General features: G+C 45.1%; 4 protein-coding genes across 10 annotated transcripts; 3 read left to right on the top strand and 1 right to left on the bottom strand.

Moving 5' to 3' along the window:
- The first annotated feature begins 452 nt into the window (after positions 1 to 452).
- On the top strand, positions 453 to 7,129 carry drd4b (dopamine receptor D4b). 2 transcript variants are annotated; one of them, XM_029143672.3, is made up of 4 exons: positions 453 to 1,063; positions 2,127 to 2,239; positions 2,329 to 2,906; positions 5,694 to 7,129. In XM_029143672.3, exons 1-4 carry the CDS (start codon positions 743 to 745, stop codon positions 5,894 to 5,896), a joined length of 1,215 nt encoding a protein of 404 aa, XP_028999505.1. In that variant the 5' UTR covers positions 453 to 742; the 3' UTR covers positions 5,897 to 7,129. The 2 variants fall into 2 exon arrangements, with proteins under 2 accessions (XP_028999505.1, XP_055363285.1); XM_055507310.1 differs by lacking the exon at positions 453 to 1,063 and having other exon boundaries at positions 1,775 to 2,906.
- A 12-nt stretch (positions 7,130 to 7,141) lies between these two features.
- On the bottom strand, positions 7,142 to 11,399 carry sirt3 (sirtuin 3). Of its 6 annotated transcripts, XR_008694165.1 has the most exons (10): positions 10,941 to 11,386; positions 10,804 to 10,855; positions 10,298 to 10,480; positions 9,533 to 9,765; positions 9,350 to 9,450; positions 8,811 to 8,972; positions 8,512 to 8,721; positions 8,099 to 8,208; positions 7,326 to 7,437; positions 7,142 to 7,237 (listed from the first exon to the last, which is right to left on the bottom strand). XR_008694165.1 is itself a non-coding variant. In XM_055507311.1 (8 exons), exons 1-8 carry the CDS (start codon positions 11,050 to 11,052, stop codon positions 8,185 to 8,187), a joined length of 993 nt encoding a protein of 330 aa, XP_055363286.1. In that variant the 5' UTR covers positions 11,053 to 11,399; the 3' UTR covers positions 7,142 to 8,184. The 6 variants fall into 6 exon arrangements, 3 of the variants coding, with proteins under 3 accessions (XP_055363286.1, XP_028999509.1, XP_028999510.1); XR_003785258.3 differs by having other exon boundaries at positions 7,142 to 7,437; XR_008694164.1 differs by having other exon boundaries at positions 7,326 to 8,208; positions 10,941 to 11,385.
- Positions 11,400 to 11,511: 112 nt separating this feature from the next.
- On the top strand, positions 11,512 to 15,278 carry psmd13 (proteasome 26S subunit, non-ATPase 13). The gene is made up of 13 exons (XM_029143675.3): positions 11,512 to 11,730; positions 12,097 to 12,175; positions 12,343 to 12,377; positions 12,500 to 12,555; positions 12,691 to 12,734; positions 12,817 to 12,903; positions 13,216 to 13,387; positions 13,480 to 13,559; positions 13,667 to 13,792; positions 14,263 to 14,325; positions 14,495 to 14,575; positions 14,715 to 14,831; positions 14,987 to 15,278. The coding sequence occupies exons 1-13, from the start codon at positions 11,630 to 11,632 to the stop codon at positions 15,080 to 15,082; spliced, it is 1,137 nt and encodes a 378-aa protein (XP_028999508.1). The 5' UTR covers positions 11,512 to 11,629; the 3' UTR covers positions 15,083 to 15,278.
- Positions 15,279 to 16,994: 1,716 nt separating this feature from the next.
- On the top strand, positions 16,995 to 26,079 carry jph3a (junctophilin 3a). Its single transcript, XM_029144861.3, has 5 exons — positions 16,995 to 18,417; positions 21,025 to 21,805; positions 21,969 to 22,093; positions 22,615 to 23,852; positions 24,311 to 26,079. Exons 1-5 carry the CDS (start codon positions 18,036 to 18,038, stop codon positions 24,389 to 24,391), a joined length of 2,607 nt encoding a protein of 868 aa, XP_029000694.1. The 5' UTR covers positions 16,995 to 18,035; the 3' UTR covers positions 24,392 to 26,079.
- Positions 26,080 to 26,890: the final 811 nt, after the last annotated feature.

Raw genomic sequence — 26,890 nt, forward strand, 5'->3', positions numbered from 1 at the left:
AGAGAGAGTAATAGCACTAGTCACTGTAGTAGACTGATATTAGTAACGGCCCAGTTTAATCAATGATCCACTGCTTCTTTACTCTAAATTGTGTTTGGAACGAGGCCAAAGCTGCAACAAGTGCCGCAACCATTAGAATGATTACCAGCATCTTCACCTGTTCTAAACACGGAACAGCTCCACCTCCATCAACTATCATTAACGAGCTGTCAGTACTATAGTGGTGTAAACTTCACTCGTCGCCTTCAGATATTCATGCTTTTAAGTTATAAATGTAAAAATGAAAAGTTAAATTCCCACATTGCCCGTTTAACGCGTCATTCGTTTAAATCAGCAGCTCATTGCAGGTGAGATCGGAGCACGGAACCAAACACGCGCGTCCGCGGCCGCAGAACCAAACACGCGCGTCCGTGGCCACGCCGTTCACTTTCCCGGTTAAACAGCTGATTTTCCATCCCGTCGTGCGACGCTAAGCAGATTGGCGCGGGTGGATTTAAGCCGTCGCCTTCTCACTCGCGCGCTGCGCTAACTTGTCCATTAAGGAGCCGACAGAGGAGACGCACAAACGGAGCGCAGGTCGGCGGCGTCGGTTCCGGAGGGTCCAGACGGAGAATGCGCTGACGACCGGACGGATCGGACGACGACGGACGCGGTCCGGAGACGGGAGCGCGCAGAGACGAGCCCGGAGCCCGAACGCCCCAGAACCGAACCTGCTCCCGCAACACCTTGATGCGGCTCATACATGAAAGCGACCGCCTGCGGAGTCGGAGAAGGAGCCCGTCAGCCCGGGGCGCGCGGCCCGACACCGGCCACCATGTCCGGCAACTCCTCTGACTTCCAGAACCGCACGGCGCCGGCGGACGCGGCCGCCCGCTACAACTTCCCGGCGCTCGCATTCGGCGTCGTGCTGATTGTGGTCATCGCCGGAGGAAACGTGCTCGTGTGTCTGAGCGTTTATTTGGAGAAGGCTCTGAAAACCACGACCAACTACTTCATAGTCAGTTTGGCGTTCGCGGACCTGCTGCTGGCGGTTCTGGTTCTGCCGCTCTTCGTTTACGCAGAGGTAAGAGTCGGCCTACAGGTTCGGGTCAGTCCGGAACCGGCACACGGAGTGGATGACGTATGTAGTTATTACTGTGTAGTTACGGTGACAGCAGGCTTTACGCAGACAGACTCATTAACTCCAGCGGGAATTAAAGGACCGAATGAAGTTCAGCTACAGTTTCTTAAGCAGCACTGACGTTGAGACAGATGAAAAAAGACCCCAAAGACGGGATCCACACAAAGAAGCAGGGACTGCAGGACAGGCTGCGTTGTTCACACTGTCACTGGGGTTCACGAGTGGAACGATAACACGTGATCAGATCCGTGCGAACCACCGGCAGAAAGATGAACCGTGAATAACATTATCCAGGCTGTGAAAGTACGTTACTGAGCAGCCTCACGCTTTCCTGTCTGAGGCTCAGGGTCCGCTTACAGTAAGTCCTTAATCAGCCACGCTGGTGATCTCGTTACTGGTGCAGGCACTTAATCCACCAGCACTGAACAGATGGTTGGATGCGAAGGAAACAGAGACCCTCCAGAAGTTAAAACCAGTTACCGGTCATCTGTCAGAATGTCCTGAACGTGACCTGCACCGGTGCTAGTCGGTTAACGCTGTGTGTGTGTGTGTGTGTGTCTGTGTGTATGTGTGCGTGCATGGATGTGTGTTTGTGTTTGGATGGATGTGCTTGTGTGTGTGTGTGTGTGTGTGTGTGTGTGTGTGTGTATGTGTGCGTGCATGGGTGTCTGTTTGGATGTGTGTGTGTGTGTGCACGTGTGTGCGTGGGGTGTGTATGTGTGTGTGCATGGGTGTGTGTTTGTGTTTGGATGGGTGTGTATGTGTGTATGTGTGCGTGCATGGGTGTGTGTTTGTGTTTGGATGGGTGTGTATGTGTGTATGTGTGCGTGCATGGGTGTGTGTTTGGATGGATGTGTGTGTGTATGTGTGTGTGTGTGTGCACGTGTGTGTGTGGGGTGTGTGCGTGCATGGGTGCGTGCATGGGTGTGTGTTTGTGTTTGGATGGGTGTGTATGTGTGCGTGCATGGGTGTGTGTCTGTGTGTGTGTGCGTGCATACGTGCGTAGTTCCAGGGGGGAGTCTGGTCCCTCAACATGCTGGTGTGCGACGCCCTGATGACCATGGATGTGATGCTGTGCACCGCGTCCATCTTCAACCTCTGCGCCATCAGCGTGGACAGGTACGCGCGTCGCGTCACACCACCGCTGAGGACCCACAAACAGCCGCCGCTGACTGGAATGTTGAGCGGGTGTTGTCGGGTCTTGGCAGGTTCATTGCCGTGTCCGTCCCGCTGAACTACAACCGCCGGCACGTGGACCGGCGGCAGCGGGTGCTGCTGGCGGCCACGTGGCTGCTGGCGCTGGCCGTGGCGTCGCCCGTCGTCTTCGGCATCAACGACGTGGGCGGCCGCGACCCGCGCGAATGCAAGCTGGAGGACGCCAACTACGTGGTGTACTCGTCCGTGTGCTCCTTCTTCATCCCCTGCCCCATCATGGTGCTGCTCTACGTGGGCGTGTTCCGCGGCCTCCGGCGCTGGGAGGAGACCCGCAAGGCCAAGCTGCGCAGCAGCATCGAGGCCTGCAGGAAGCTGCAGCACGCCGCCGCGGCCGGCGCCGGGCCCGGACCCGGCCCGCTGCCCATGCCCCTGCCCCGGGTCATCGAGCGGGACCTGGCCCAGTCCCGCATGGACGACACGGACGACGACGTGCAGCAGGAGATCCCGTACCCGCGGCAGTACAGGGAGAACTCTGTGCCCACGGTGACGTTCAGCCAGCAGCAGAGGAGGAAGAGGGCCAAGATCAACAGCAGGGAGAGGAAGGCCATGAGGGTGCTGCCCGTGGTAGTGGGTGAGTACGCACGTAGCACGCACCTCCATCCAACACGCACACACACACCCCAGCCCCGAACCCTCACAAATAAAGGCAGACGTCTCACCTTTGCTCTAATCCAAACCTCAATTCAAGCCTTAGCCCTAAAATCACATCTTGACCCTCGAAAAGGCCTTGAAAGTTGTGGGGCCCAGCCAAAGGGCCCACATTCAGCCCCACTCCAACGTAACCGCAAGGAAACGGAAACACACACACACACGCACACACTGGGGCTCGCTCAGACACACACACACACACACACACACACACACACACACACACACACACACACACACACACACACACACACACACACACACACACACACACACACACACACACACACACACACACACACACACACACACACACACACACACACACACACACACACACACACACACACACACACACACACACGGCTCTGGTTCCGCTGAGTGAAGCCTCAGAAGCAGAGGAGCTGCTAAACTGAAGTTGAATCAGTTTGCTTCAAGTAGAAGTTCTAAGAAGCTGACGCTGTTCCAGCACTAATAAACTGCACATTATCAGACGTGGGGGGTTTTCAAAGGAAGGATTACGGAAGACGTGGCTGACGAGCGTCGGACCAGCGGTGAAGGGGTTAAGCCCCCGTCTGTCATTGGCTGAATGTGTGAATGTGTGAATGAGTGAAGGAGAAGTGTGCTTCCTGTTCAAACACGTCACTGACCACATGTTCATGCGCTGCAGCTCAAACTCAGGGATCCTGATCACATCATTGGCTCCTCCACAGTAAAGTCTCTATGGACCTCACCTTGACCTTCACTAGTACGACTAAATTCTTTTCATGTTTTAAGCCCAGGACGTAAAATTCTCCCTATTAGTTTCCCTGCTGCAGTATTCGAGCGCCATGTAACTAGATGCTGTAGTTTGATGCAACCAGGGAACGCGTTACTGACCATCTTTCCACAGATTTGAACTAAACTTGGAGGAAGTTAAACTCTGACCCTTAAACCTGTCATTATTTGAACTTGAGAAGCATTTGAAAAACTAAAGGTGTCACAGATTAAGAGAAGTAAAACAGTCCTTTGGTCATTTCCATGTTCAGACCTGACTCTGGATGTGATGATGGTCGTTATCGTCACATCCAGGTTCAGGTGTGTCGTAACTAAACATAGTCAACAATCATGTCATTAACACAAACTGCTTCTGTTTAGAACATCGATCAGGTTCAGTGGCTCCTCTTAAGGTTCATTACTTATAAAAAGCCAAACAAACCAGTAAAGTATTATCTGAATTTCTCACTTTCCTTCTACAGTAGGTTGGATTTCGACAGCAGTCACTTATTTGTTAATTGGCTCCGTTTGGTGTTCGTTTACTTGTAAAATGTGTTTTCTCACCAACGGTAGAAACCTTTTCCCGTTGAAATGCTTCTTCCTCTGCTGTCTGAGTGTGAAGCGCACCTTCCACTGTGGATGTGCGTTTGGGCTCTCATTTATTCATGAAGCAGCCACGGCGCCAGACGCTGCTGACAGCCGGCGAGCTGCGTTACTTCTTCACACTCTCCTTCTTCCCAAAGCTGCCGCTCACTGACCACAGCCGTGCATCAGTGTCTGTGCGGCCCCAGCCCACGTTCCTGCAGGTTCTGTTGGGACTGGCGGCCCCTCAACGAGCACAACGCAAGCAAAGCTTTTCATCAGACGAGGTGTCTGTGCGAAGAATGCGGCTTTGATTCCTTCCCCATTTGTGGCAAATGACAGCTGCTGCATGTGCTACAGGTGACTTCAGTCGCGGGTTATTAAGCAAAGTCCATCCATCAACCTCAACACGCGGCTCATAAATCACTCTGCTGCGTTTTATCCCCGGCGTGCGGCGACGTGTGGGGACAAATGGCCTCAGTTATCAGTGACAGTCCTCACTAATTATGGAAACTCAGCTTATTAAGGTGAGTTATCATTTTCTGCTCAGCTGTTCGTGCTCAGGGAGCAACGTGCTGGGGACGGACGCCTGTCTCAGGACAGGCCGTAAATCAGACGCACAAAGGGATCTGCAGGCGCGTCTGGAAGGTCAATAACGTCTTCCACCTCGGTGGTCACTTCGGAGAAGTTATTTCTGTTCCCTGCCTTGATCCTTTTGGCAACTCTGGCACCAACATAAATAATTTCCTGTGAATGAGTTGTGGCGGAAAAAAGTCAAGAAATCCAAAATTTATCGAACATCCCCCGGCAGTAATGTCTGTGGTTAGAATTAGCAGAGACAGAGGGACCATACATTTCTCCTTGGTCGCAAATGAGCCCAGTCCGGTCATGAATCATTTAAAGACTCGCTGTCAGGTCACAGTGAAAAACAACGTCTTGATTCCTTAATTCGGCACACATCCTGCTGCAGCGACACAAAGACGCAGGGAGGGATTAGAGGAAAGTAGAAACGAAAGGTGAGCTCAGCGAGGATGAGGCTGTCAGAGGACATAAAACCATCCCCGCTGTGAAGCAGAGAGGGGACCAGGTTACGCTGTGGAGGAGGCGCTGCCTCCAGTCTGTGTGCAGCGCAGGGGAATCAGACGGTTACGACTCTGGAAGGAAACTGTCAGCGGCAAGTCACAGATAACGCCTCGAAATATAGTCAGAAAGCTGGAGAGCTTGACTGAAAAAAAGTACATTCAGGCTGGAGGTTTGTGTCCAAAACAGCATCTCACCTAAAAGAACCATAAGAGGGTTGTGTTTTGGCCCATCGGGTCCTGGGAGACGTTTCAGTCCGACTCACTCTTCTCGTCTTTCCACCTCCACGCAGGCTGCTTCCTCTTCTGCTGGACTCCGTTCTTCGTGGTCCACACCATGCGCGCCGTGTGTCTGACGTGCGACATCCCCCCCGGCCTGATGAGCACCGTCACCTGGCTGGGCTACGTCAACAGTGCTCTCAACCCCATCATCTACACCATCTTCAACACGGAGTTCAAAAAGTTCTTCAAGAAATGCTTTAAGAGCTGCTGCTGACGCTGGATATCCCTCCACTGGAAGCACTGAGCTCAGACACGCTGATCAAAGTCCAGTGTTCAGTTAATGTGACTGCTAGGTTCCGTCCAGTCTCCTCACGGTCTCTGGGAATCACTGCACAGACAAAAAACTGGTGGAAACCTGCTCAGAGCAGCGAAAGAGAAACTCTATTATCTTCACCAAGGATTTTGTGCTTCTCTCTCTGAGCACAGAGCTGCATGTTATAACACGCTGCAGAGCACAGGAGGGTCCGTCTGAGGCCACAGCAACACAAAGACTGGTGAAAAGATTTTATTTTTAATGCAAGAAATGCTAAAATGACTCCAAATGTTGGAAAACATTCGCTCTATTGCCAAAAGTGAGACTGAAGGATCGACACCCGTCAAGTTCGATTAGGGCAGTTTAGCATTAAGGCTGTGAAAAAAGGCCGAGGTCTGGTCTGAAGTCCCCTAAAGTCGAGCTTTATCCACATTTTGCCAGCGTACTCATCCACAGGCTTCACCTGCGTGGACACTATGGTTCCTCACAGGCCAAGTTTGAAATTCTTTTGCCATAGGAGAGTCTTTAAGTCTGAACTTTGCTTGTAAATGCATTTGAATATCTGTATTTATTGAAAAATAAAATTCATATTTTTATGCTGTTTTCTTCTTCACATACAAAGTGATGTTTGTAGTAATTAACAGTGATCATGTGTCATATTTGTTGGAAGTACGTGAGCCTGTGGCTTCAGGTCTGATGCTCACCTTGCAGATGTACCTTCAGTTAAATGCTCGCAGTCATTGGTTGTTCATTTATCAGCCCTCAAATTTTTATGAGCTGCCTGCTTCACTCTGATTAACATCAGAACTCTGACTCTGCTATTTCAAAATATTTTAACCATTCTATCACACCTACACCACTATCACGAAAACAGCACGAGGAAATATCTTTTAGGACATGGTGTTTTAATGCTTTCATTAAAAAGGTCCAGAGAGCTTTAGAAGCAGTTTTTAGGCCAAGATAGCGTGACGCTGCTCTCATTCTTTATGTTGGGTTTTCTTTCAGCCTATGGCTTCTCTGTAGAGACACATTTAAACAGCAAAAACACTACGAAGTAATCAAAGCACTGAGCTGTGTGGCCTATTATTACCTGCAGTGATCCTACGGAGACACTAATGTGGCACAAACATGGCCGAGGTGCTGAAGTCTCGTTATAAAGCACGGAGGGTAGAATGAATGAAAAAAAAAAGACAATTACAATCACTGTTCAGCACATGATTTCATACTTTATGTTACGAAAGACACTTTTTCTTGTTAGAGAGATGTCGGCAGCACCCTGCTGCTAAACACATTTCTCCAACACTGGGGGTAAAAAAAGAGGTGAAAATTGGAGCAAAGTGTGAAAGTCGGGTTGAAAAAAACCTGAAGTGGGTACTGAATTTGATCAAACCTGCAATTATGAGCCAAACTGAATCCTCCAAACAACACGGAGGCACTCTGAGCTCCGGGCGAGGGCTGACTCACTGTTTCCTCAACTCACAAAAACTCACAAACGGCAGGAGCTGTGGACGGTGTAAGTGAAGTCAGACTGGCATCAGTGCATTAACCAGGTTTGACTATTATGTTTCATGTATTTCTAATTTAGCACATAATGTTTATGTATAATGCAAAAACCTGTTTATTATTCCTGTTCTTTCTTTATTCAAGGTTCTTTCATATTTTTAAGCAACACTATCAATACCTGCCAGCTATGCTTTATTTTATTAGTGCAGCTATGATGCATGAATTTAAATGATTTTGGTATTAATGCATTTCCAAGAGGGAACCGTCAAATAACAGCCCTGTACCCAGAAGATTTACAAGCTGCAGAAACCAGGATATATTGTACAACTCGAAGTCAGCTAATGTCATCAGAGAGTCGTTAGGATAAGGTTTTAGTGAACTTGTGAATTTGACTACAACACTTGACATTACTCTGGACAATTTCATTGTGTATCTACTCGTATAGGCATATAAACACGTGTAATATTCCCTTTACATTTAACTTATTCTCAGAGCAGAGAATTATTTCAGTAAAATCAGCCCCACTGTAGTGAAGTGGATTCTAACCGGTCACTTTGTCTCCCTCTGCTGCCTCCAATGACCCTTCCAATAAATACGTACACGTTTTCATTTCCACTTAAAACAAACAATAAAAGACAAACGTTTACTATAGTTCCTTACTCTGTAAACCTGAGAGTCTGTCATTTAGGGAAGTGCTGAGTGCTGTGAAAAACCTTAAACCTCCAGCTTCAGGTAGTGAAATGCTCTCATTCTTCTGCCTTTGCTGGAGCCTGAAAATAAAAGTAAACACAATAACATAAATGTATGCATCAGTGTAGTTGTTTATAAATGTTGAATTAAAAGTAGTCATTAATAAAATGTACAAAAACAAACCATAAAAAAGGGTATTTTAAACAAACACTTGAACATTTTTGGAGTTTTAAGTAAATAAACTAAATGAGTACATTAATACGCTTATAAAACAACTGAATGGAGCTGATTCATAATTTTCCTTTTTTCGAAAGCGAGGCCATGTGATCCACAACAGGCAGTGCGGGTGCTTTATGTATTTGAAAACCAAAGCACGCACTCACTTTCTTTGCAGAAGATGCCATCAGAGCATCCAGCTCCTGAGACCAGCCGAGGGCGTCCACCAGAGCCTGCACCCCACTGACCACGTCACCCAGCTGCACCACGTCCCGAGGCCGGCGTCCCCAGGCGAACGGCCCCACCAGGTCCCTGTTGATGAGCAGACGGGGAACGGAGCCGCGCACAGCTCCAGCCAAGCTGGCAAAGGGCTCCACCTACAGGTCAAAGCAGGAACAGCATCTTACACGTCATAAAATCAGATCACAGAGGTGACGTGATGTGGAGTGAAGCTGGTGATGCTCACCTCCAATGAAGTCCCCATAATAACCAGAAGGTCTGCCAGGGGGAAGTCTTTGAGGTACTTGAAGAAGTGCTGTGGAAGCTCCTCCCCAAAAAACACGATGTCAGGCTTTACCACGCCCTTACACGTTGGACACTTGGGGACTGTACCGCTCATTATATCTGGCTGATGAGACATGGAAAACATCTACTGATGCATCTAACCCCCTGAATTTGTGCTTGCATTCAAATGGCTCACCTGACATCATCACACCAGCAAAACAAAAGTCAATCGCATGAACTCAATGCAAACACCCGAACACAATTCAAGTTATACTTTGATCCAACTCAATATATTTGCTTTTAACTTGTAAAAGATGTTCAACTCCGTCTGGATTTTTTTTTTTTTGAATGTAGGTCAAGTCTATAATCAAAACAACCCAAAGCCTGAGTCAACATTTTGTTTGGATCATAAGGTCACAAAGCATAAATAACAAACATTGTATTATTATTTCTGAAACAGTTGAACAAATGTTTAGATTCAGTGCTTCGGTTTGAACTCACTCGTAGGTCCTCGCTGTCGTATTTCCTCAAGCAGACCGTACAGGTGGCGGCAGCAAACGTGCCATGGGCCTCCACCAGCATCTCAGGGGGAATTCCAGCCACTTGATAAAAAAAATGCACAAAATAAATATGTCTCTTCGTACAACGTGAATGGGTAATTATTTTATAGATCTAAATACATACATCTTTCCAGCCCATCGATGTTTTGCGTATACATCCGGAGGAGTTGACCTTTGTTGTGAAGCAGCCGTACAAAGTAGTGCGTCAGATTAGGCTGGTAGTTTCCTGGATACAGCTCTTTGGCCAGGGCAAAGAAGGGATTTGGGTTTTGATGAAAAAAAGTAATCTCAAAAATGGCCTCAGCGTAGGGCAGGTCGTACTGCTGCAGGTTGTCATAGAGGCCGCTCCCTGGAGACCTGCGAGGGAAAAAACAACAGTCTGCTGAGACCCCAAACATAGAACCAAAGACAGCTACTGTCATAATAAGGCATAAATGTGAGGAAAAGGATGCGATAAATTGAGGCTTTGTTGTTGTTCATGTCATAATGTTCAGTGCTCCCTCTAAACCAGAGGGAAGGGCACCAGCCCACATACACACCCTTACACATATTTACATTCCTATATGCTGGGCTTAATTAGAAAAACTGCCTCCCTGCATTTCCCTTCAGTTAAATTTCCCTTCTAGGATTATTAAAGCTCCTTTTACGCTGATGTCTTATTCCCACAGCAGTGGGCTTTATTACAAACAGGCCGCGCAAAGACTTGACTGCTCAAACTGAGTGAGGTAATCAGCAGTGGGCTGGAATACGAACAGGGCAGGACTGAGGAGTTGTCTAATGTGATGACGTCTCACTTAATCCCACATGAGCTCAGTGTGTAACGTAACAACATCACATGATTTTGCTGTTATTAAGTCAGCCAGGCTTTGTGTCCAGGCATGTGTCTGACCTGAAGTCTGGTATGCCACTAGGTGTGCTAATCCCAGCCCCGGCCATCACCACCACCCGCTTATACTGCCGCTCTCTGATGTTTCTGGCCACGTCCTCCAGAGTGTGTTGCTCCACAGCTGCACCTCCACCTCCACAGCAGGAAAGTGCTCGGGTCCCATCCAAGCTGGGTGTTTGTGTTTGTCTAGAAAGAAGCAAAAAATAAAAAGGGAAAAGGGGTTTAACAAATTTAACAACTAAGGAGTTTAGAGCTGAAACAATACAACAACAAAGTTTACTGTGGATCAAATTGGGCAGGAAACACCCTAAAATTCATTCTTCATTCATCATTATTCAGACAATTAATAGACAAAAAAATACATACATTCAAATATTATTATGAAGACACTGTGAAAGCTGTCACTGACATTAGACAATCAACCGTGTTTATTCTGTGTCCTGCGTGTACACTGAACGCAGCACACGGACGGGGACCTCGTGTGTAGCGTGTCCGTGGGGCTGAGGTACCTGAACACCGCTGCTGCACGTGCACTTTGATGCCGACCCTTTGGACCGAACCCTGTTCAAGAGTAAAACAACACGTTTGGCTCGAGGACACGTGCTAGCGCTTCAGCTGCTTCACTTTAACTCCAGCTTCTACTAACCGTCTGCAGCGAGCGTCCAGCTGCTTGTTCTGGAACACAAGGTCCGATAGAAGCAAAGTCTGGCAGGTGGCGTTAATAAGCGGCTCGCTAACGAAGCCATGACACCCGTCATTAGAAGTATGCGGTTCAACAGCTACTGCGTCTTCTTCTTCTTTGTGTTTACCGACGGTTGACAAACAACATGACGGTGCATCACCGCCACCTTCTAAGTAGAAGTGTGGCTTGGATAGTGAAGCTTATTCGAAGTCTACAGCTGACAAATACGTCAACTTTTGAGAAAAACACTATTAGCAAACGTAGTTAGTGAAGCTCAAAAACGCTTCCTACATTTCCCATCAAGCCATGCAGCTTTACGACATAAATCGCCTTCAGGACATGTTCAATGTTCAGACCCCCGATCACTGGAAATCATAGAGAATACACTTCACCATTAAATTGATTTAAAACCCCAATTTATGTGATTTATGATCGCATGTGATGACATTTGATTTCAAATTCGCTCAAACAGTAGCTATTTTGGTGGTTTCATAATAACGTCTCTGACAGTGAACGCAGCAACTCCTCCTCCGTCTCCCAGAACTCCCATAGTTCTTTGCGCAGCAACAACAAGGCAGGCTAGCTGACTTTGGTTGAGGATTCAACGCCTCTCATTTGTACCAAATAAAAGTAGTCTTTAGTGTTTCGCTACCATGAAAGATGTTAGTGGGTACCTCAAACAGCAGCAGAGCAACAGCTCCACGCCGGAGATGGCGACACAGTGGCACACATTGGAGGATTTGTACAACAAACGGTAAGTGTCAGGGAGCTAATGCTGAGAGAAGGCGAGCTAACGTTAGCTAGCTCATTCATTGGAAATGCACGCTGAGTCATGCACAGAGCTAACGCCTGCCGCTGTAGCTCAGGCATGCTAATGTTAGCCGCAGGTTTCTCGTGTAATATCTGATTTTCAGCATAGTTACAGACTTTTTTCTTTAATGTGTCGTCACACATTCGAAACCCAAGTTTAATGTCAAACATTAGAAAGCCCAACACATGCGTTCAGGACATCAAGGCTTTTGCCTAATAGTTTAGTACTTAGTCTGATGAGTCTGTTGAGGCAACATTGCCAAAATAAATAGTAATGATCACTGCTGTACGTTTTCTCCTGTATTAATAGGTTGTGGCATCAGTTGACTCTGCAGCTGACAGACTTTGTTAAAGATCCCTACTTCAAAACAGGAGATGGCCTCATACAGGTAATTGCACTGTGCTGCTGTACAGTTACCTCGCGTCTGAAATCAATACATGCCATGTTGGGTAGATTTTCTCGTTGCTGAGTAAATCTTAGAAAGTCAGAATCCTATTAGTCCCTGTTGCTGCCATTGTTTTTCTGTGATCTAATAGTAATTTTTGATTTTTGCAGCTCTATGAAAATTTCATCAGTGACTTTGAACACAGGTAGGTTAAAATTGTATTGACATGTTGTGTTGTGTGTTCAGACTAGTTGTAATAATGACATTTTAGCATGTACAGCTGGTTTGCTATTTATCATTGATTTAACATTTTTACTACATTAACAGAATCAATCCCCTGTCGCTTGTGGAGATCATACTGTATGTTGCCAGGCAGATGCCAGGTAAGAGATGCACCATGGAAATGGAACTATTTTTCAGCAGAATCATCGGTTACATTCACTTCTGTGGTTTTGCCTCCTGTCCAGCACCACCTGCTTTACCTTTTAGAGTGTCTTAAATTGGCCTGTGTGTTTTAGATCCTAAAGATGCCATCACTTTTCTTGAGAAGACCAAGGAGAAGGTAAGTTAGTAGGCCAACATGACTGGAGATATGAATTCTATAAGTTATAAACAATCAAGCTTAAGGTGTGTTTGTGATCCAGGTGAAAAGTAACGAAGAAGCCGTGATTCTCTGCAAGACAACTATTGGCAGTCTTAAACTGGATATCAGTGATCTTCCTGCCACAAAGGTAATCGCTCCCTCTATTTTTACACGCTGCTGAAGATAAAGGTGCCTCACGCTTCATTCAGATATAACACATCATGGCACGTTTTCAAGATCATGCTGTTTGTAATGTTCACACATTCATAAGAGAAGCAAAGTGACAAAACAGCTGTTAAAACAAAGTAGCAGTGTGTTTTACTCTGGGATCGTATTTCCTTTTCTTACTGAAATAACTTATAGAAGGCTGCAGCCACATTTACATTATAGCAGAGTATATTCTGGTATCACAAATATAAAAATGCAGTGTATCAGTGTCTCTTTCATCTGTGTCTTCCAGAAAATCATTGAAGAGGTTGAGGAAATGTTGAATAACCTGCCTGGGGTGACATCCGTCCACGGACGTTTTTATGACCTCTCTAGCAAATATTATCGCATAATTGGGAACCATGCCTCTTACTACAAGGACGCTCTGCGCTACCTCGGCTGTGTGGACATTAAAGACCTTCCAGGTGAGCAAAAGTATGAAAAGAACTAACTAAGGTGATTGAAGAAACGTGTTGGATTGATATGAGAGGCCAACTGATGGTTGTTGATTCCACAGAAACAGAGAAGCAGGAGAGAGCATTTACACTTGGGCTCGCTGGACTTCTAGGAGAAGGCGTTTACAACTTTGGAGAGCTGGTGGGATCCTCATTAAACACATTTCTGCCAACATGTTGCATATTACTTATAATAAAAATCCTAAACTACATTGTGATCATGGCTACATCTGCTCTTTGTTTTTGTAGCTGATGCATCCTGTTCTGGAGTCTCTGAGAAACACAGACAAACAGTGGCTTATTGATACACTATATGCCTTCAATGCAGGCAATGTTGAGAAATTCCAGGGTTTCAAGTCTGCATGGGGTCAACAGGTAAGAAGAGAGAAAAATCACACCTCATTTCTATTTATTTCTTTGCTTGACCTAGTGGAGAAAAAAAACTAAGCAAAATCCTATATTATGATGAGCTGAGCGGCACTGCGGTGCAGTTGGTAGCACTGTTGCCTCACAGCGAGAAGGTAGCTGGATAGACTCCAGTACCCCCACGACTGGATGGATGGAGGATGATCTCAATAATTGATTTATCAAGCAGATATGAGACTTGTGTTTTATCCTCCTTTGTTTGGGAAAAGGGAAAAATTAAGAATCTCTTAAACATATGTAATATCAACAAGCACAACAGTTCCTTTCATAAGATCTTAGCTTTGAAATAAGAGTCATCTGACCGTACCCTGTGTAATGTCAATCCTCTAAACTGCAGGAGGCTTACACGGACTAACTGATTATCCAATCATTTCTGCAAAAACACAGCTTTCTGATTCATTGTTCTCTCTTGGTTCCAGCCTGACCTCGCAGCACATGAAGCTAAACTCATGCAGAAGATCCAGCTGCTTTGTGTGATGGAGGTAAGGAGCTGCCACCTAATAACCACATTATGGTAACCTGATTGTCTACCATTTCATCCATTAGCCTCCTCCCATAACGGGTTGTGCACTCAGCAATCGGTTTGGTACATTCATTTGGTACAAGTTGGTGCAAGTTTAAAATAAAAATGTTAACCTGTTTGATTTCCAGATGACCTTCACTCGTCCTGCAAACAACAGGCAGCTTACATTTACAGAGATTGCCCAGAGTGCCAAAATCCCTGTTAACGAGGTTGGTTGCATGAGGAGTATATTTATTGGAATCCTCCATTAATTTCAACAATCACTTGCTGTTGAAGGCTCCTCTCAGACACACATTAAATTTACATTTTATTTGGAAAATGTCGTCTTAAGCTTTACATCTCCTGCAGGTGGAGCTTCTAATCATGAAGGCTCTGTCTGTGGGCCTGATCAGAGGCAACATTGATGAAGTGGACCAGAAAGTACAGATGACCTGGGTGCAGCCCAGAGTGCTCGACCTGCAGCAGGTAAGCTTTCGTTTCATGATTTATATTAACGTTATTAAAATATTATTGGAAATGTATTATATGCAAATAAAGAACAAAGCTTAACAATTACCTGGAAATAAGTCTATCTCAAACACAGAGGCTGGACTGACTCTCACCTATTGTCATTGTTTCAGATCAAAGGCATGAAGGAGCAGCTGGACCTCTGGTGTGGTGATGTGAAGAACATGGCCATGCTGGTGGAGCAGCAGGCTCACGACATCCTCACTTAAACGGCGAAAGCTCACTTCCTCTCAGAATTTTCTTTTTTGTATTGAATTTCTTTCTATAGGATGTTCTGTTGCTGTCACTGTTTATTACCAGCCTGCAAATAATGCTGAGGTATTTTACAAAAACAATTTGTTGCAACATCTTCAACATATGTACTAAAATATTGTGTAAAACATAAATAAAAATATATGAGTCATATCTTCTTGTCATTATATTGTTGTGGCTCTATAAACCTGAGTTACATCTGACATGTGAAGTCTCCATTCTACTGACTTTACTGTGACATTACCTTGGCATGTACTCACCCTTTAATGACTGTAAAGGTTTAAATGCATCGTTTCAGGAATCACACCACATTCTGGTCTTTGTCGTCTTGACGGAGATGAAGGTGTCAAACAGAGGTGCTAATTAACTTCTGCTTGGTGTGATCTTTGAGAGTTTTCACAATTAATTCATAGCTTCTATTTCCTCTTTCTATTTTTGATATCTCAAAGTGTTTTCCTCAAATAAAATCTAAAAAAAAGTTTTGGATTTATTTCTTAAAGTTGGGTTTAAAAATTGTCCAGAGTAAAGAAAGAAATGTGGAAAAACTGCAGCTGCCTCTAACTAATGATTTCCTATTAATTACTGTGCATTACTGTATATATTGTAGACTTTCACATAGGACAGACGCATGCACAGATTTAAAGAGACCATGGTGTTTTGTTTCTCTGTGGCCGCTGTGCATCCATTTTATATATTTTGATGACTGCCTGTAGAGCATGCAAATATTTAAAGGTGCTGATGGTGCACGTGAAGGGTTGGTGTGACCACTCCCTGGAGTTTGTGTTCCTACATTGGTAAATGCACACTGTAGCGAGGAGCAGCTGTTGGGGTGGATGCTGCAGGTTCTTAATGGAAGGCACAGTGATTTAATTGACATTTACCTAACGTGAAGGTCACTGTGGCCTTATAGCCACGCATACGACAATATTACATAATACAAATGACTTGAGGGTTCTTTTGTCACAAACATTCATTTGAACTTAAGGATCAACTAATTAGATTATAGCTAAAGGTCAGCGTCATTGTGACGCTTCATACGTCCCAATCTTTCAGATGCCAATGAGGATATTCATTCAAATTCATTTAAAGCAGTCTTATGAGTTTATTATTAAAAAGTGTCTGTTGTGTGATAATTATGAGTATAAGTCATAAGTTATAAGATGTATTTGAACATCTTAGAATTTGATTTTAAATTCTTATTTGATTGACTTTAATTGTATTTTTTTTGTTTTATTCATCACACATAAAGGTTGTCCAGGTTTATTTCATCATGTCCGTGTTCCTCCATTCTCTGGCCACCGTACAATCCAACAGACGCTGCGTTCATTGACTGAAAGATTTCCAATATCATCAAGCTCCAGTCATTGATTCGAAAAATATTAACCATATGACCAACGAAAGGCAACCGTGTTTGGTTGTCAGACTCTGGTAAAGCTTCAGTATTTTAGTAAAGATTTGTAAATGTATTTATTTATTTAAGTTTTCTGGACATTTTGGTGTCACCTGGGTCTCTGTGGTCTTCAGTAAAGCTCAATCGAATGACAGCTACAGTCTATTGGTTTGCCATCGAGACAATGGCGAAAAGACTAACAACATTTAGCTAAGAAGAAGAGAGGCCCAGGATCAATGAGCTCCCAACCTCCAGTTATCAGGTAGAGATTGCTGACTGACCACATTTCAGTCTGGGAGGAGGAGTGTAAGAGAGCCAAATGAGGCTGGATAATTAGGAAAAGCAGGCTGTATCCCCAAAGGGACGGAGCGGTGAGTTCTGTACACGCAGCCATTCGCACCACCGCTCTGTCTCTATCTCTTTAAGAGCTGAGAGAAGGAGTGTGTGCTCAGTGTGTGCGTGTGCATGTGGGGGAGGGGTATTGGCTGGGGTGGAACAGTCCTGTAATGAGCAGATTTCAGAGGGAGAGATAGAAAGAGTGAGAGAGAGGCCGAAAAACAAGCGAGGACAGATGACTTGGTGGAATCGGGCTACAGCAACAATCCATGTTTAGGCAAACGCTGAAAACGGAGACAAAGGGGATGAGAGAGGAATAATTCATTTTTCCTGCCTCCGATGATTTTTTGCCTTCGCATCCTCATCTTCAGGAGAGAGGCTCATCAGAGCCGCGCAGGAAGGAGATAGAGGGAGGAAAATAGGAGGATATTCACACTCCGATATGTCTGCCCTGGTCTGTGTGCGAGGCTGAGGCTGTGGCGTGTGTGTTGGCGTGGTTTTAGATGCGAGCTTATGACTGTTAGCCTGGATTCCTCGTTCCAGGCCATGCTATAGAGAAATACCTTCAACTTCTTTGGTCCACTGAATTTTTTCTTAATGGCGTACGAGTGCAGCAGCATCCCTGTCCTGCCACCATCTCCAAGTGCAGGTGCAGCAGGGATGTGAGGATGCTGTAATGTCTGATTGAGCTGAGCTCGGGAGCTGCTGCCGACACCGCCGCCGCTCTGTGGGCCTCTGGGACTCCTGGAAAAGCCTAGGCCTCGCCTGGTCGGAGCGCCTCGCTGTACGGCAGAGGTGACAGGCCGGTGAGCCGCGAGGCTGCGAGGCTGCGAGGAGCAGGAAGGTGGAGGAGGAAGTGGAGGCGGAGGAGGATGAGAAGCACTCTGAGCCTGCATGCCCATGGGAAGCAGCATGCACAGCAGCTGCTTCATCACTCCAAACCCATCGCTGAGGCTTAGATTGCTTCTCCATCGTGAAGCGATGCTCTGTGCTGCTGATTTTGACACAAGGAGCTGGTGTTTTATGTTCTAAACCAACAGGAGGGGAAGAGTCGGGGCCTTGCACCTCCATGCTACCTGGTTCAGACGAGGCCTCCTCCCTTCTGCTGCTTCTGACTGAACCAGGCCTTCGCTCTTTTGAGTTTTTTCTGACATTCTAAGGATTTGCCTAAACCTGTTTCATGCATGTCCACTGGAGGCAGGTTTGACTTTGATGATGGGGGGTCGTACTGCGGGGGGTGGGAGCAGGGTAAAGCCCACGGCCGAGGGGTCTGCACGGGGCCCCAGGGTCAAGGCGAGTATGCAGGAGCCTGGAGCCACGGCTTCGAGGTTCTGGGTGTGTACACGTGGCCCAGCGGGAACAGCTACCAGGGCACCTGGGCCCAGGGCAAGCGGCACGGCATTGGAGTGGAGAGCAAGGGCCGCTGGGAGTACAGAGGGGAATGGACACAGGGGTTCAAAGGTCGCTACGGGCAACTGGAGAGCACAGCCAGTGGGGCCCGGTACGAGGGGACCTGGAGCAACGGGCTGCAGGATGGATATGGAACCGAAACCTACTCCGATGGAGGTAAGGCTGCTAAAACGTGTTTTCTGCTACAAACAAATTAAACTCTCAGCAGTCAGAGCTACTTCTTCCCAGGATGTCACGAAAGTCAGAAGGTAGTAGTTTAAAAGTCAGAAGCAGAGGCTGTTGCTGGGATAAATCACCTACACACTGCTCCACTGACCAGCCTTTATGAGAAAACAGCAGAATCAGGCTGTGGTGGTTGTAGAAAGAGGACACGAGTCTAATATTAGAATTGAAATCATGTTGAATTGTCACCACTCCTGTTTGGACACAGGTTTATTTTTACAAATACTTCTCCACTCTGCACCTCACTCGTTGTGAGGTCTCCACGATGACGGGAGGCAGCAGGTCAGCGTGTCACCAGAGACCACCTCCCAATTTCCATCGCTCCATCTCTCTGACTGGCTCTCTGTTTCCGTCAATCTGGTTTTTCTAATGACTTCAGGGGGTTGTAATCTAGGCCGTTTGATAACCGGCGCCGGTACCACCCGTCTCTGAGCAATGCGCAGGACCCGGATGATGGAGAGCGAGGTCAATAAGTAATGCAGGTGCAATGAAAACACGGTGGGTCTTGTTGCTGCATTAACGTGGCAGCGTGTCCTTAGACTGCGTCCAGCGCGGACATTCCTGCCTCGTCCTGGTTCCTGCTGGACCCTATAATGTAGGGAAAGGAGAGGAGGCTGAGGAAAAGAAAAAGGACTGCGTCACGCGACAGAGCTGTTCCTCTCTTCCGCTCACGTGGAAGACCGCCGACAGATGAATTTAGCACGCACGAGCTGACACATTTTCCACAACCTAATAAATGTGCAGGGCGCTGCTTTCTCCACACACACACGACACAGGCGTGTCAACAGAGCAAGTGCTTGTTAAAATGATAATGGCCCACCCAATAAAACACATGGATCCTTTAAATCCAGTTTGTTTGCACAGATAAATTATTCTATCTTATATTTTACATGGATTCATATCATATACAGAATCGGTATATAGGCAAGATTTACTCAAATGTAAATGTAGACAAATGTATGTTAATATTTTTAGTTTTTATATTTTATTTTTTTGTAATGTGGGTGATTGAAGACATTAATTAAAACAGAAAAAGGTTTGTATTTAACTACATTCCTTGACTTAAATGTACTTTTCAGGAAAGACATAGTCCTCAACAGTGGTTGGGTTTTGTTTTCAGCACCATGGACAGCTCACAGCATAGTAAATTTACAGCATTTACAGCAGTACAGTAAATGCTGTCAAACTATAATAACTGTAACCATTAGTCTGTAAACAAGAATGTCTTTGAATATTTTTCAGTAACATGAATTTATTAAATACAAGATTGATGTTTAATAATTGATCATTAATAACATTAACAGTTTAGGTTACATTTAAAAGAGAGGAAACAGTTAAATGCATGATTTGGTTTCCCAAATCTGTTTTTTTTTTTGTTTTTCACATATTTTACAGCATGTGTCTGTTAAATATCTCATTCAGGTAAATTCAAAAGTATGTGGAATCTGATGTGAGATTTCAGTTTTATAGTAAAAGGTTTCACAAAAACGTAGCATTTACCAGACTCAAGTTATTTTACACAACCATTCATGCAAAGGGTTTTTGTTCGAGTATTAAATATTACAAATATGTAGAGACGCAGTAATTGTTACTTTCTCCCTATGGTGTTTGTGACAAAATCTAAACTCTATATGGTAAATACCATTTAAAAGACTACAGTTGACTAACATCTTGATCCATTCATTATAAATCTGTGCCAGTGGTGTATAAGGGTTATTTCAAATTCTGTCAAACTCTAGAAGCATTTTCTCAGCTTAAAAGCCCTAAATACACCCCACATGCGGTGACTCAGTATATGTACTGTCCCACTTCATTCTATGCCAGTAGTGTAAGATGTTGAAATCAGATCTGCCTTGTTTCACACTATTCACATTTGTACCAGTTGCAGTTGTTTTTAACCTAAAGATGAAACAGGGCAGGTCATGTGGGAACCTCTGGAAATTTATAACAGCACAGCAACTTTTTAGAACATAGTTTTTTCTGCAGCTTTGCAGGAGCCAAGCATGTTACTCCAGGTTTATTAAAACATATTCTTTGATTTATTTCCACAGCTAATGCTGTGCCAATGGTTTAGCGGTGGTTTGGCATAAGGGCTCAGCTATTTCAGAGATTGTATTTCTGGTGTTGTTTACAATGTAAATTTGTGTACATCAGTAAACATGCATATACAGCCTTTATTTACTACAACACTGTTTTTTGGAATTTGACATCTGTCCATCAATACACTGATCTCAAATAAAAACACTCAAGATAAGAGACCTAAAAGTCAGGGATTTAACTGGAGCAACAGTTTAAAGCTCAAGTAGCAATGCTGGGTTTTGAAATAAATAAATAACACTGTTTATATTGCTGTTGACATGTGAAAGTGATCAAGTGTAACCAAGGTTAATAGGCTTCATTCCTTGGGATCCTGTCCAATTTTCATGTTAATGTTTCCAATAATTATTCTCTTTCACATTGGAACCAAGCAGGGATCAGTATTCTAGACCCCGTTGGGTAGAAACCCCCCTTGTTCTGACTTCTGGTTTGTCTTTGTTTCAGGAACCTACCAAGGCCAGTGGCTGGGCGGGATGCGTCATGGCTATGGCGTACGGCAGAGTGTGCCATACGGCATGGCGGCCGTCATCCTCTTTCCTTTGCGGACATCCATAAACTCCCTCCGCTCAGAGCACAGCCACGGCCCTCCGGCTGTGCTGGAGGATGGCACCGCTACCACACCCACAGACGGAGTGGTGGCTGGGCTGGCTGGGAGCCCCGTGGGCCGAGGGGGGTTCGCTCTGACGGCTCCAACCGAAGCTGAGCGGCAGAGGAAGAGAAAGGGACGTTTCCGCCAGTCCATCCTGAGCGGCCTGAAGCTTCGACGGTCCGAGTCCAAAAGTTCTCTGGCCAGTCAGCTGAGCAAGCAGAGCTCCTTCTGCAGCGAAGCTGGCATGAGCACCGTCAGTTCTGCTGCATCTGACATCCACTCCAATGCCAGTGAAGGTGAGCAGGGTGCCCCTGTGGATGCCACCGTCACTGAGATGTATGCTGGCGAATGGCGGACTGACCAGAGGGTCGGGTGGGGCGTGAGTCAGCGCTCGGACGGCCTGCACTATGCAGGTGAATGGGCCACAAACAAGAGGCATGGCTATGGATGTACCACCTTCCCCGATGGCACCAAAGAGGAGGGAAAGTACAAGCAAAATGTGCTGGTGAGTGGAAAACGCAAGAACCTGATTCCACTGAGAGCCAGTAAAATCCGAGAGAAGGTGGACCGAGCTGTAGAAGCTGCCGAAAAAGCCGCAGACATCGCCAAGCAGAAAGCAGAGATTGCCGTGTCAAGGTGAGACATTCATGAGAACATTGTCTTCGTAAACATCGCCTCTGCATGTGATTTTTACTGCAATTCTTATTAAAATGGCCCAAACAAGGAAGAATTACATTGCCAGAGAATCAATATCCTTTAAAGCCTGCCTGACTTCACTGCTTGTAAATATTGTCTCCAGGATGAGCCACGCTCGTGGGAAGGCGGAAGCAGCTGAAGGAGTGGCACAGAAGGCCATGGAGGAGTGTCGTCTGGCACGAATAGTTGCCAAAGAGCTCTCTCCGTCTTTCCACATCTATGGAAACGGTAAACAGACATCGAACGCAGACGGACAGAGAGCCCTTTGAGAGAAAATTCAAATCAGACTCAGCTTTATACAATATTAAAACATAGATCATCGGTGTTGTGACGTTTGATCACGAATGTGGATATTTATTTATATTTATTTAAATACAAACCAGCTACAAAGAGAAAAAACAACATATATTTGATTAGTGTAAAAGTTCTAAAAAATTACTTACAGTATTTTTTTTTCAGCATGATTTTAATTTATGTACAGAGAACAAATGTCTGTTACTCAGATCATTGTAGGAAAGAATGGTTATTAGTGATTAGACTAACTGAATATTTAGCTAAAACAAGAATTTGAGGCTTTAAATCTGTTTTAAAACTGTACTCATTCCATATAAAACAATTACTTCTATTCCTTGTTCAATGCTGCAGCCACTTAGCATGCTAATAACGCTAACGCTCACCAGGTCTGATGGCCTCGCTGTGGAGCGGTGCCAAATCACTTCATTGGTGTTATTCTCCAACTGCTTTTTTAGGGCTTGAATGTCAGCGGCCCAAGCACCAGGATGCCAAGGACAAAGACCATGAGGTCATCTCCACAGAAACTGATAGTCCGGAGCTGTGCACTCCGGACACCACGCCACCTGTAATAACACCTGATCTCAGCCCCGTGCTGAGCGTACCCACCTCAACCCCCCACACCCCACCCAAGCACACCCATCGTACCAGAAATGCTTGCTTCATGCGCCAGAGTGCCGTGGATGATCAGGGCGCTGCCGAGATCCAAGTTCTGATAGAAGGGCGAGGGCCGGATTTGCCCAGAGGAGGGGCTAACAGTTGGACTGATGACATGTACCAAGATCGAGGAGGCAGCAGCCGCTCTACAACTCCCTCTCTTCTGGAAGAGCAGGAGGGCCAAATCAATGGCCACGAGCAAGCCCCTTTGTCCAATCACAAACCACGGGAGAAATCCTTGTCCAATCACAAGTCCCGGGAGTATGCTTCCTCCTTTAGAAAATGGGAACACTCCTTATCCAATCAAAAGCCCTCCAAGCATGCCTCTTCCAATCATAAGTCACGGGAGTACTCATCCTCCAATCACAAAACATGGGATCACTCGTCCACCAATCACAAGGTCTGTGAGCATGCCTCTTCCAACTACAAACCACAGGTGCACATTTTATCCAATCACAAGGCCTTGGAACACAACATGTCCAATCACAAGACTGAGCATGCTTCTTCCAATCACAAGTCCCAAGATTATATCCCCTCAAATCACAATGCAAAGGACCACGTCTCTTCTAGTTACAACTCTCGAGAGCATGTCTACTCCAACCACCACCCAAAGCAGCACAACCCCCCCAACCACAAGCTTAATGAGCATGCTATAATCGACCAAAGGCTAGATGGCCTCTCCGGGGGCTGGACTGCAGAGAGCACCCTTAGGTGGAGCCCTGCCCACTCGCGCCTCACAGAGCAGGATGAGGAGAGAATGAATGACTATACGGTCGACATGAGGCTTCAGTGCCCGGAGTCGCAGACGCCTCTGGAGCAGGAGTCTCCGGGCCCTAAAAACAACAGGTTGCGGTCTCGAGGCCTTCGACCGGTCAGAGAAGGATCCATGGACTCAGTTCAGATGCTGGACAACCTGAATGTGGGGGCAGAGCTTGAGGAGTGGCCTCTGCACAGAGACCTCACCCTCTCCCCACCCTTAAAGTCTCAGCCCATCACTCTGGAGCAGGACGTAGAGCATCTCATCCTCAAACCAAACTCAGTAAGTATGTTTGAAAGCGTTAGCCTGTCTATTTGTCCGTTCAAAGCTGTTTACATTTCCTATATTGTCTCATGACTTAATAATAATACTCTAGGACAAAAGTTTCATTCTGAAAATGAGACTGTGCTGGGACAGCAATTGTGCAGGATTGCAAAAAAAGAGTGACATAAGAGCTTAGTATATAATAGTAATAACAATACTACTACTACTACTAATAATAAACAACTTTAAGATACTGATTAAAAGATACTCCGTGTCAACAGAGTAACAGTGTTAAAACTACTTTTAATGCAGGAATTAAGGAAAATGTAGAACATTTAGGCTTGGAGTTGATGTTTCTTTATATTATGAACTTCCAATTATCCTACTTACATATTTCAGATATTAGTTTGGTCTAAGTGTGTATGTTTTTTTTCTCTGTGGAATAACTGTTTCTTCTCTCCTCCCTTTTCTCCCAGGGCTCCAGTTCTATTCTGGTGGTTATGGTCATTTTACTCAATATCGGAGTAGCGATTCTTTTCATTCACTTCTTTATTTAAGCTTAAACAGGTATGATCTACTAAGACTTATTGATAACTATGGTATATTATTATTTACTGAGACAATTTGCGTTCTCAACTGGAGCCCGCTGCCCAAGTGATGGACACAGCAGAGCCTTTCTCTTGTTGCTATTGGTCCTGTCACCTATGTTGAAGCCCATTTTAGTTACTCTGAGAGCACCGTTCCTTTAAGACGCCTATTTCGTGCTCGCATTTACAGAAACACCATTGAAAAGAGGAGGATATTCACAGGAAAGGCAAAAAGCAGCTTTAAGGTAGCGTGGCACGTTGGACACACATCAGTAGGTGCCGTTCACCTGATCATGCACGGACAGAAGATGGCATAGGCATTTTTGCCCACTTTCCACCAGTCTTGACAAAAATATAGCAAACCCTTTTTCCTGATTGTTATAAGAAAACATGCTAACCAAGAGCATGACCCACACACTCAATCCCCAATACCCCCTTGGCCTTTAACCCTTTCCTCTTTCAGTCTGATCCACCAGTGTCTAACCCCTATTCGCACTATGCGCTATATACAGAACTATGCTGCAAGAGTAGATCCATTTTAAAGGGCTCTGTCATTGGTATTTTCTTTTTCACTATGAATTATATAAACGCACACAACCATTGCATGAGATTGTGTGTGTGTTTAAAAAGTGCATTTTCTATCCCTTTAACATCACTGTTCTGTCGTCATGCACACCTTTCTGATGATCACTTCTCGTCACCACACCCGTCGGCAGAGATTTGATAATCACTTCTCTTCATCAAAGTAAACCACAGAACCTGACGAAATCAGATTCACATTTAATTCATGGATTCAGACGTTGACAACTAACACATACCAAAGTCCATAAGGCCGATCCTTGAGGAACTGAAGTTATTGTAAGTGAAATGTAATTTTAGGTCAACCCATACAAACATTCACACACAAAAACACACATTTAACTGCTGATATAATGATGAGGATTCAGCCTTGCCCCTTTGTACAGCCTTGAGACTGTTATGTTATAACCACTAATTCTACTATATATGTATATGTGTCATTATTATCCAAGTTCGTTACTTTTTGCAGTTTGCAAGACAGAAAGAATGATGAGTGCCTCGTATTTATTCATTTTTGATCTGAAATTATTTAACTTTGACCCTAATTAACCCCCAAGTGGGCAGGCTAAGAGGAGACAAAAACCCTTCAACCTCCACGACGACATACAAACCTCCGTCTACACAAAAATGGCATGCGCTGTTTTGTCTCTCTCTCTCTCCCAGTCCCCATTTAGGACCAGTCAAAAAGGGAATAATGGGGTTTGTACAGTGCCACTTCCAGGCACTTTTTGGGCCGGATGAGATTTTTTTCCAGCATGTTTGTTTAGCCTGCTCAATCTGGTGTCAGTTTGTGAGTTTCTCCCTCTCGTCTCTTCTATCCAGCAACACAAGGCAACATGAGACATGGAGAGCGGTGTAATATAAACGCTAGCTTTTACTCTCAGTGGATACTGAAATGTCCTGAGTTTATGAATGATATAAAAAGAAAGTCTCTGCTACTGTATGTTTTATACTTCGCACCCAGTGGCATCATCATGTTGTGACATCATTGCATGCCCGAGCATGCTCTTTCTTACTCTTTGGTTTATGAGGTTGTTACAAAGTTAATGTGGAGAAAATAATGAAATGTTTGAAATGAATGAGTTTGGTGTGATTATTACTGCTGTCTTCCTCGATTTGACTACTACTAGGACACAAAACCTGTGAATTTGCTGTCACAGGCATGACTAGACCTTTTCCAAACTTACGCTATGTAAAAACCTACCATCAGTACACGTTTGGATCATAAAGGATTAGTTAGACTTTTAGGCAAACACTGTCTTATACTTGTCCTTTGTTTAGCACCTTAAGACAATGCATATTTCGCCTTTCCAGTCTTTTGCTAAGCTAAGCAATGACCCGCTCTCTGCACTAAAATGACAAGTCATATTGAGTGAGATCCTCCTCTTGTTCCCAACAGGAAAACAACTTTGTGCAAAATGTGAAACAGGTCTTAAAAATGCTGCAAGTCAAACATATGTAACAGAAACAACACATTCAGAATATAAGATGAACGCAAAAATTAATATTCAAGCATAAAAGAAATTTCTTAAAACTTAAGTAAGTTTGGTGTGTTTAAATTGAACCAGTATTTCTTCTTTTTGTGAAATCTAAAAAAGTGAAACATTGTGGTAGGCAGTGATTACAGCCTACCACAAAACCTACAAAAAAGTCCTTGTGAAGCTTGATTTTTTAACTTGTAATGAGACACACATTAAGCAGATACAATATCAGACAGTCCCATCTGGGCTAAGGACCATAACTACTCAAGTGTTCATTAGTGGTATGAAGTCATTTTTATCAGGCAAAAGTTAATTTTGCATTTTACTTTGAAGTAAAGATCTCATGGTCTGGTGGAAGATTAAAGTGATCACTAATCAGAAATCATGACACAGTATCATTGGATCAAGT

This window comes from Betta splendens, chromosome 3 (genome assembly GCF_900634795.4).
Source record: "Betta splendens chromosome 3, fBetSpl5.4, whole genome shotgun sequence".
In the NCBI taxonomy this organism is placed as follows: domain Eukaryota; kingdom Metazoa; phylum Chordata; class Actinopteri; order Anabantiformes; family Osphronemidae; genus Betta; species Betta splendens.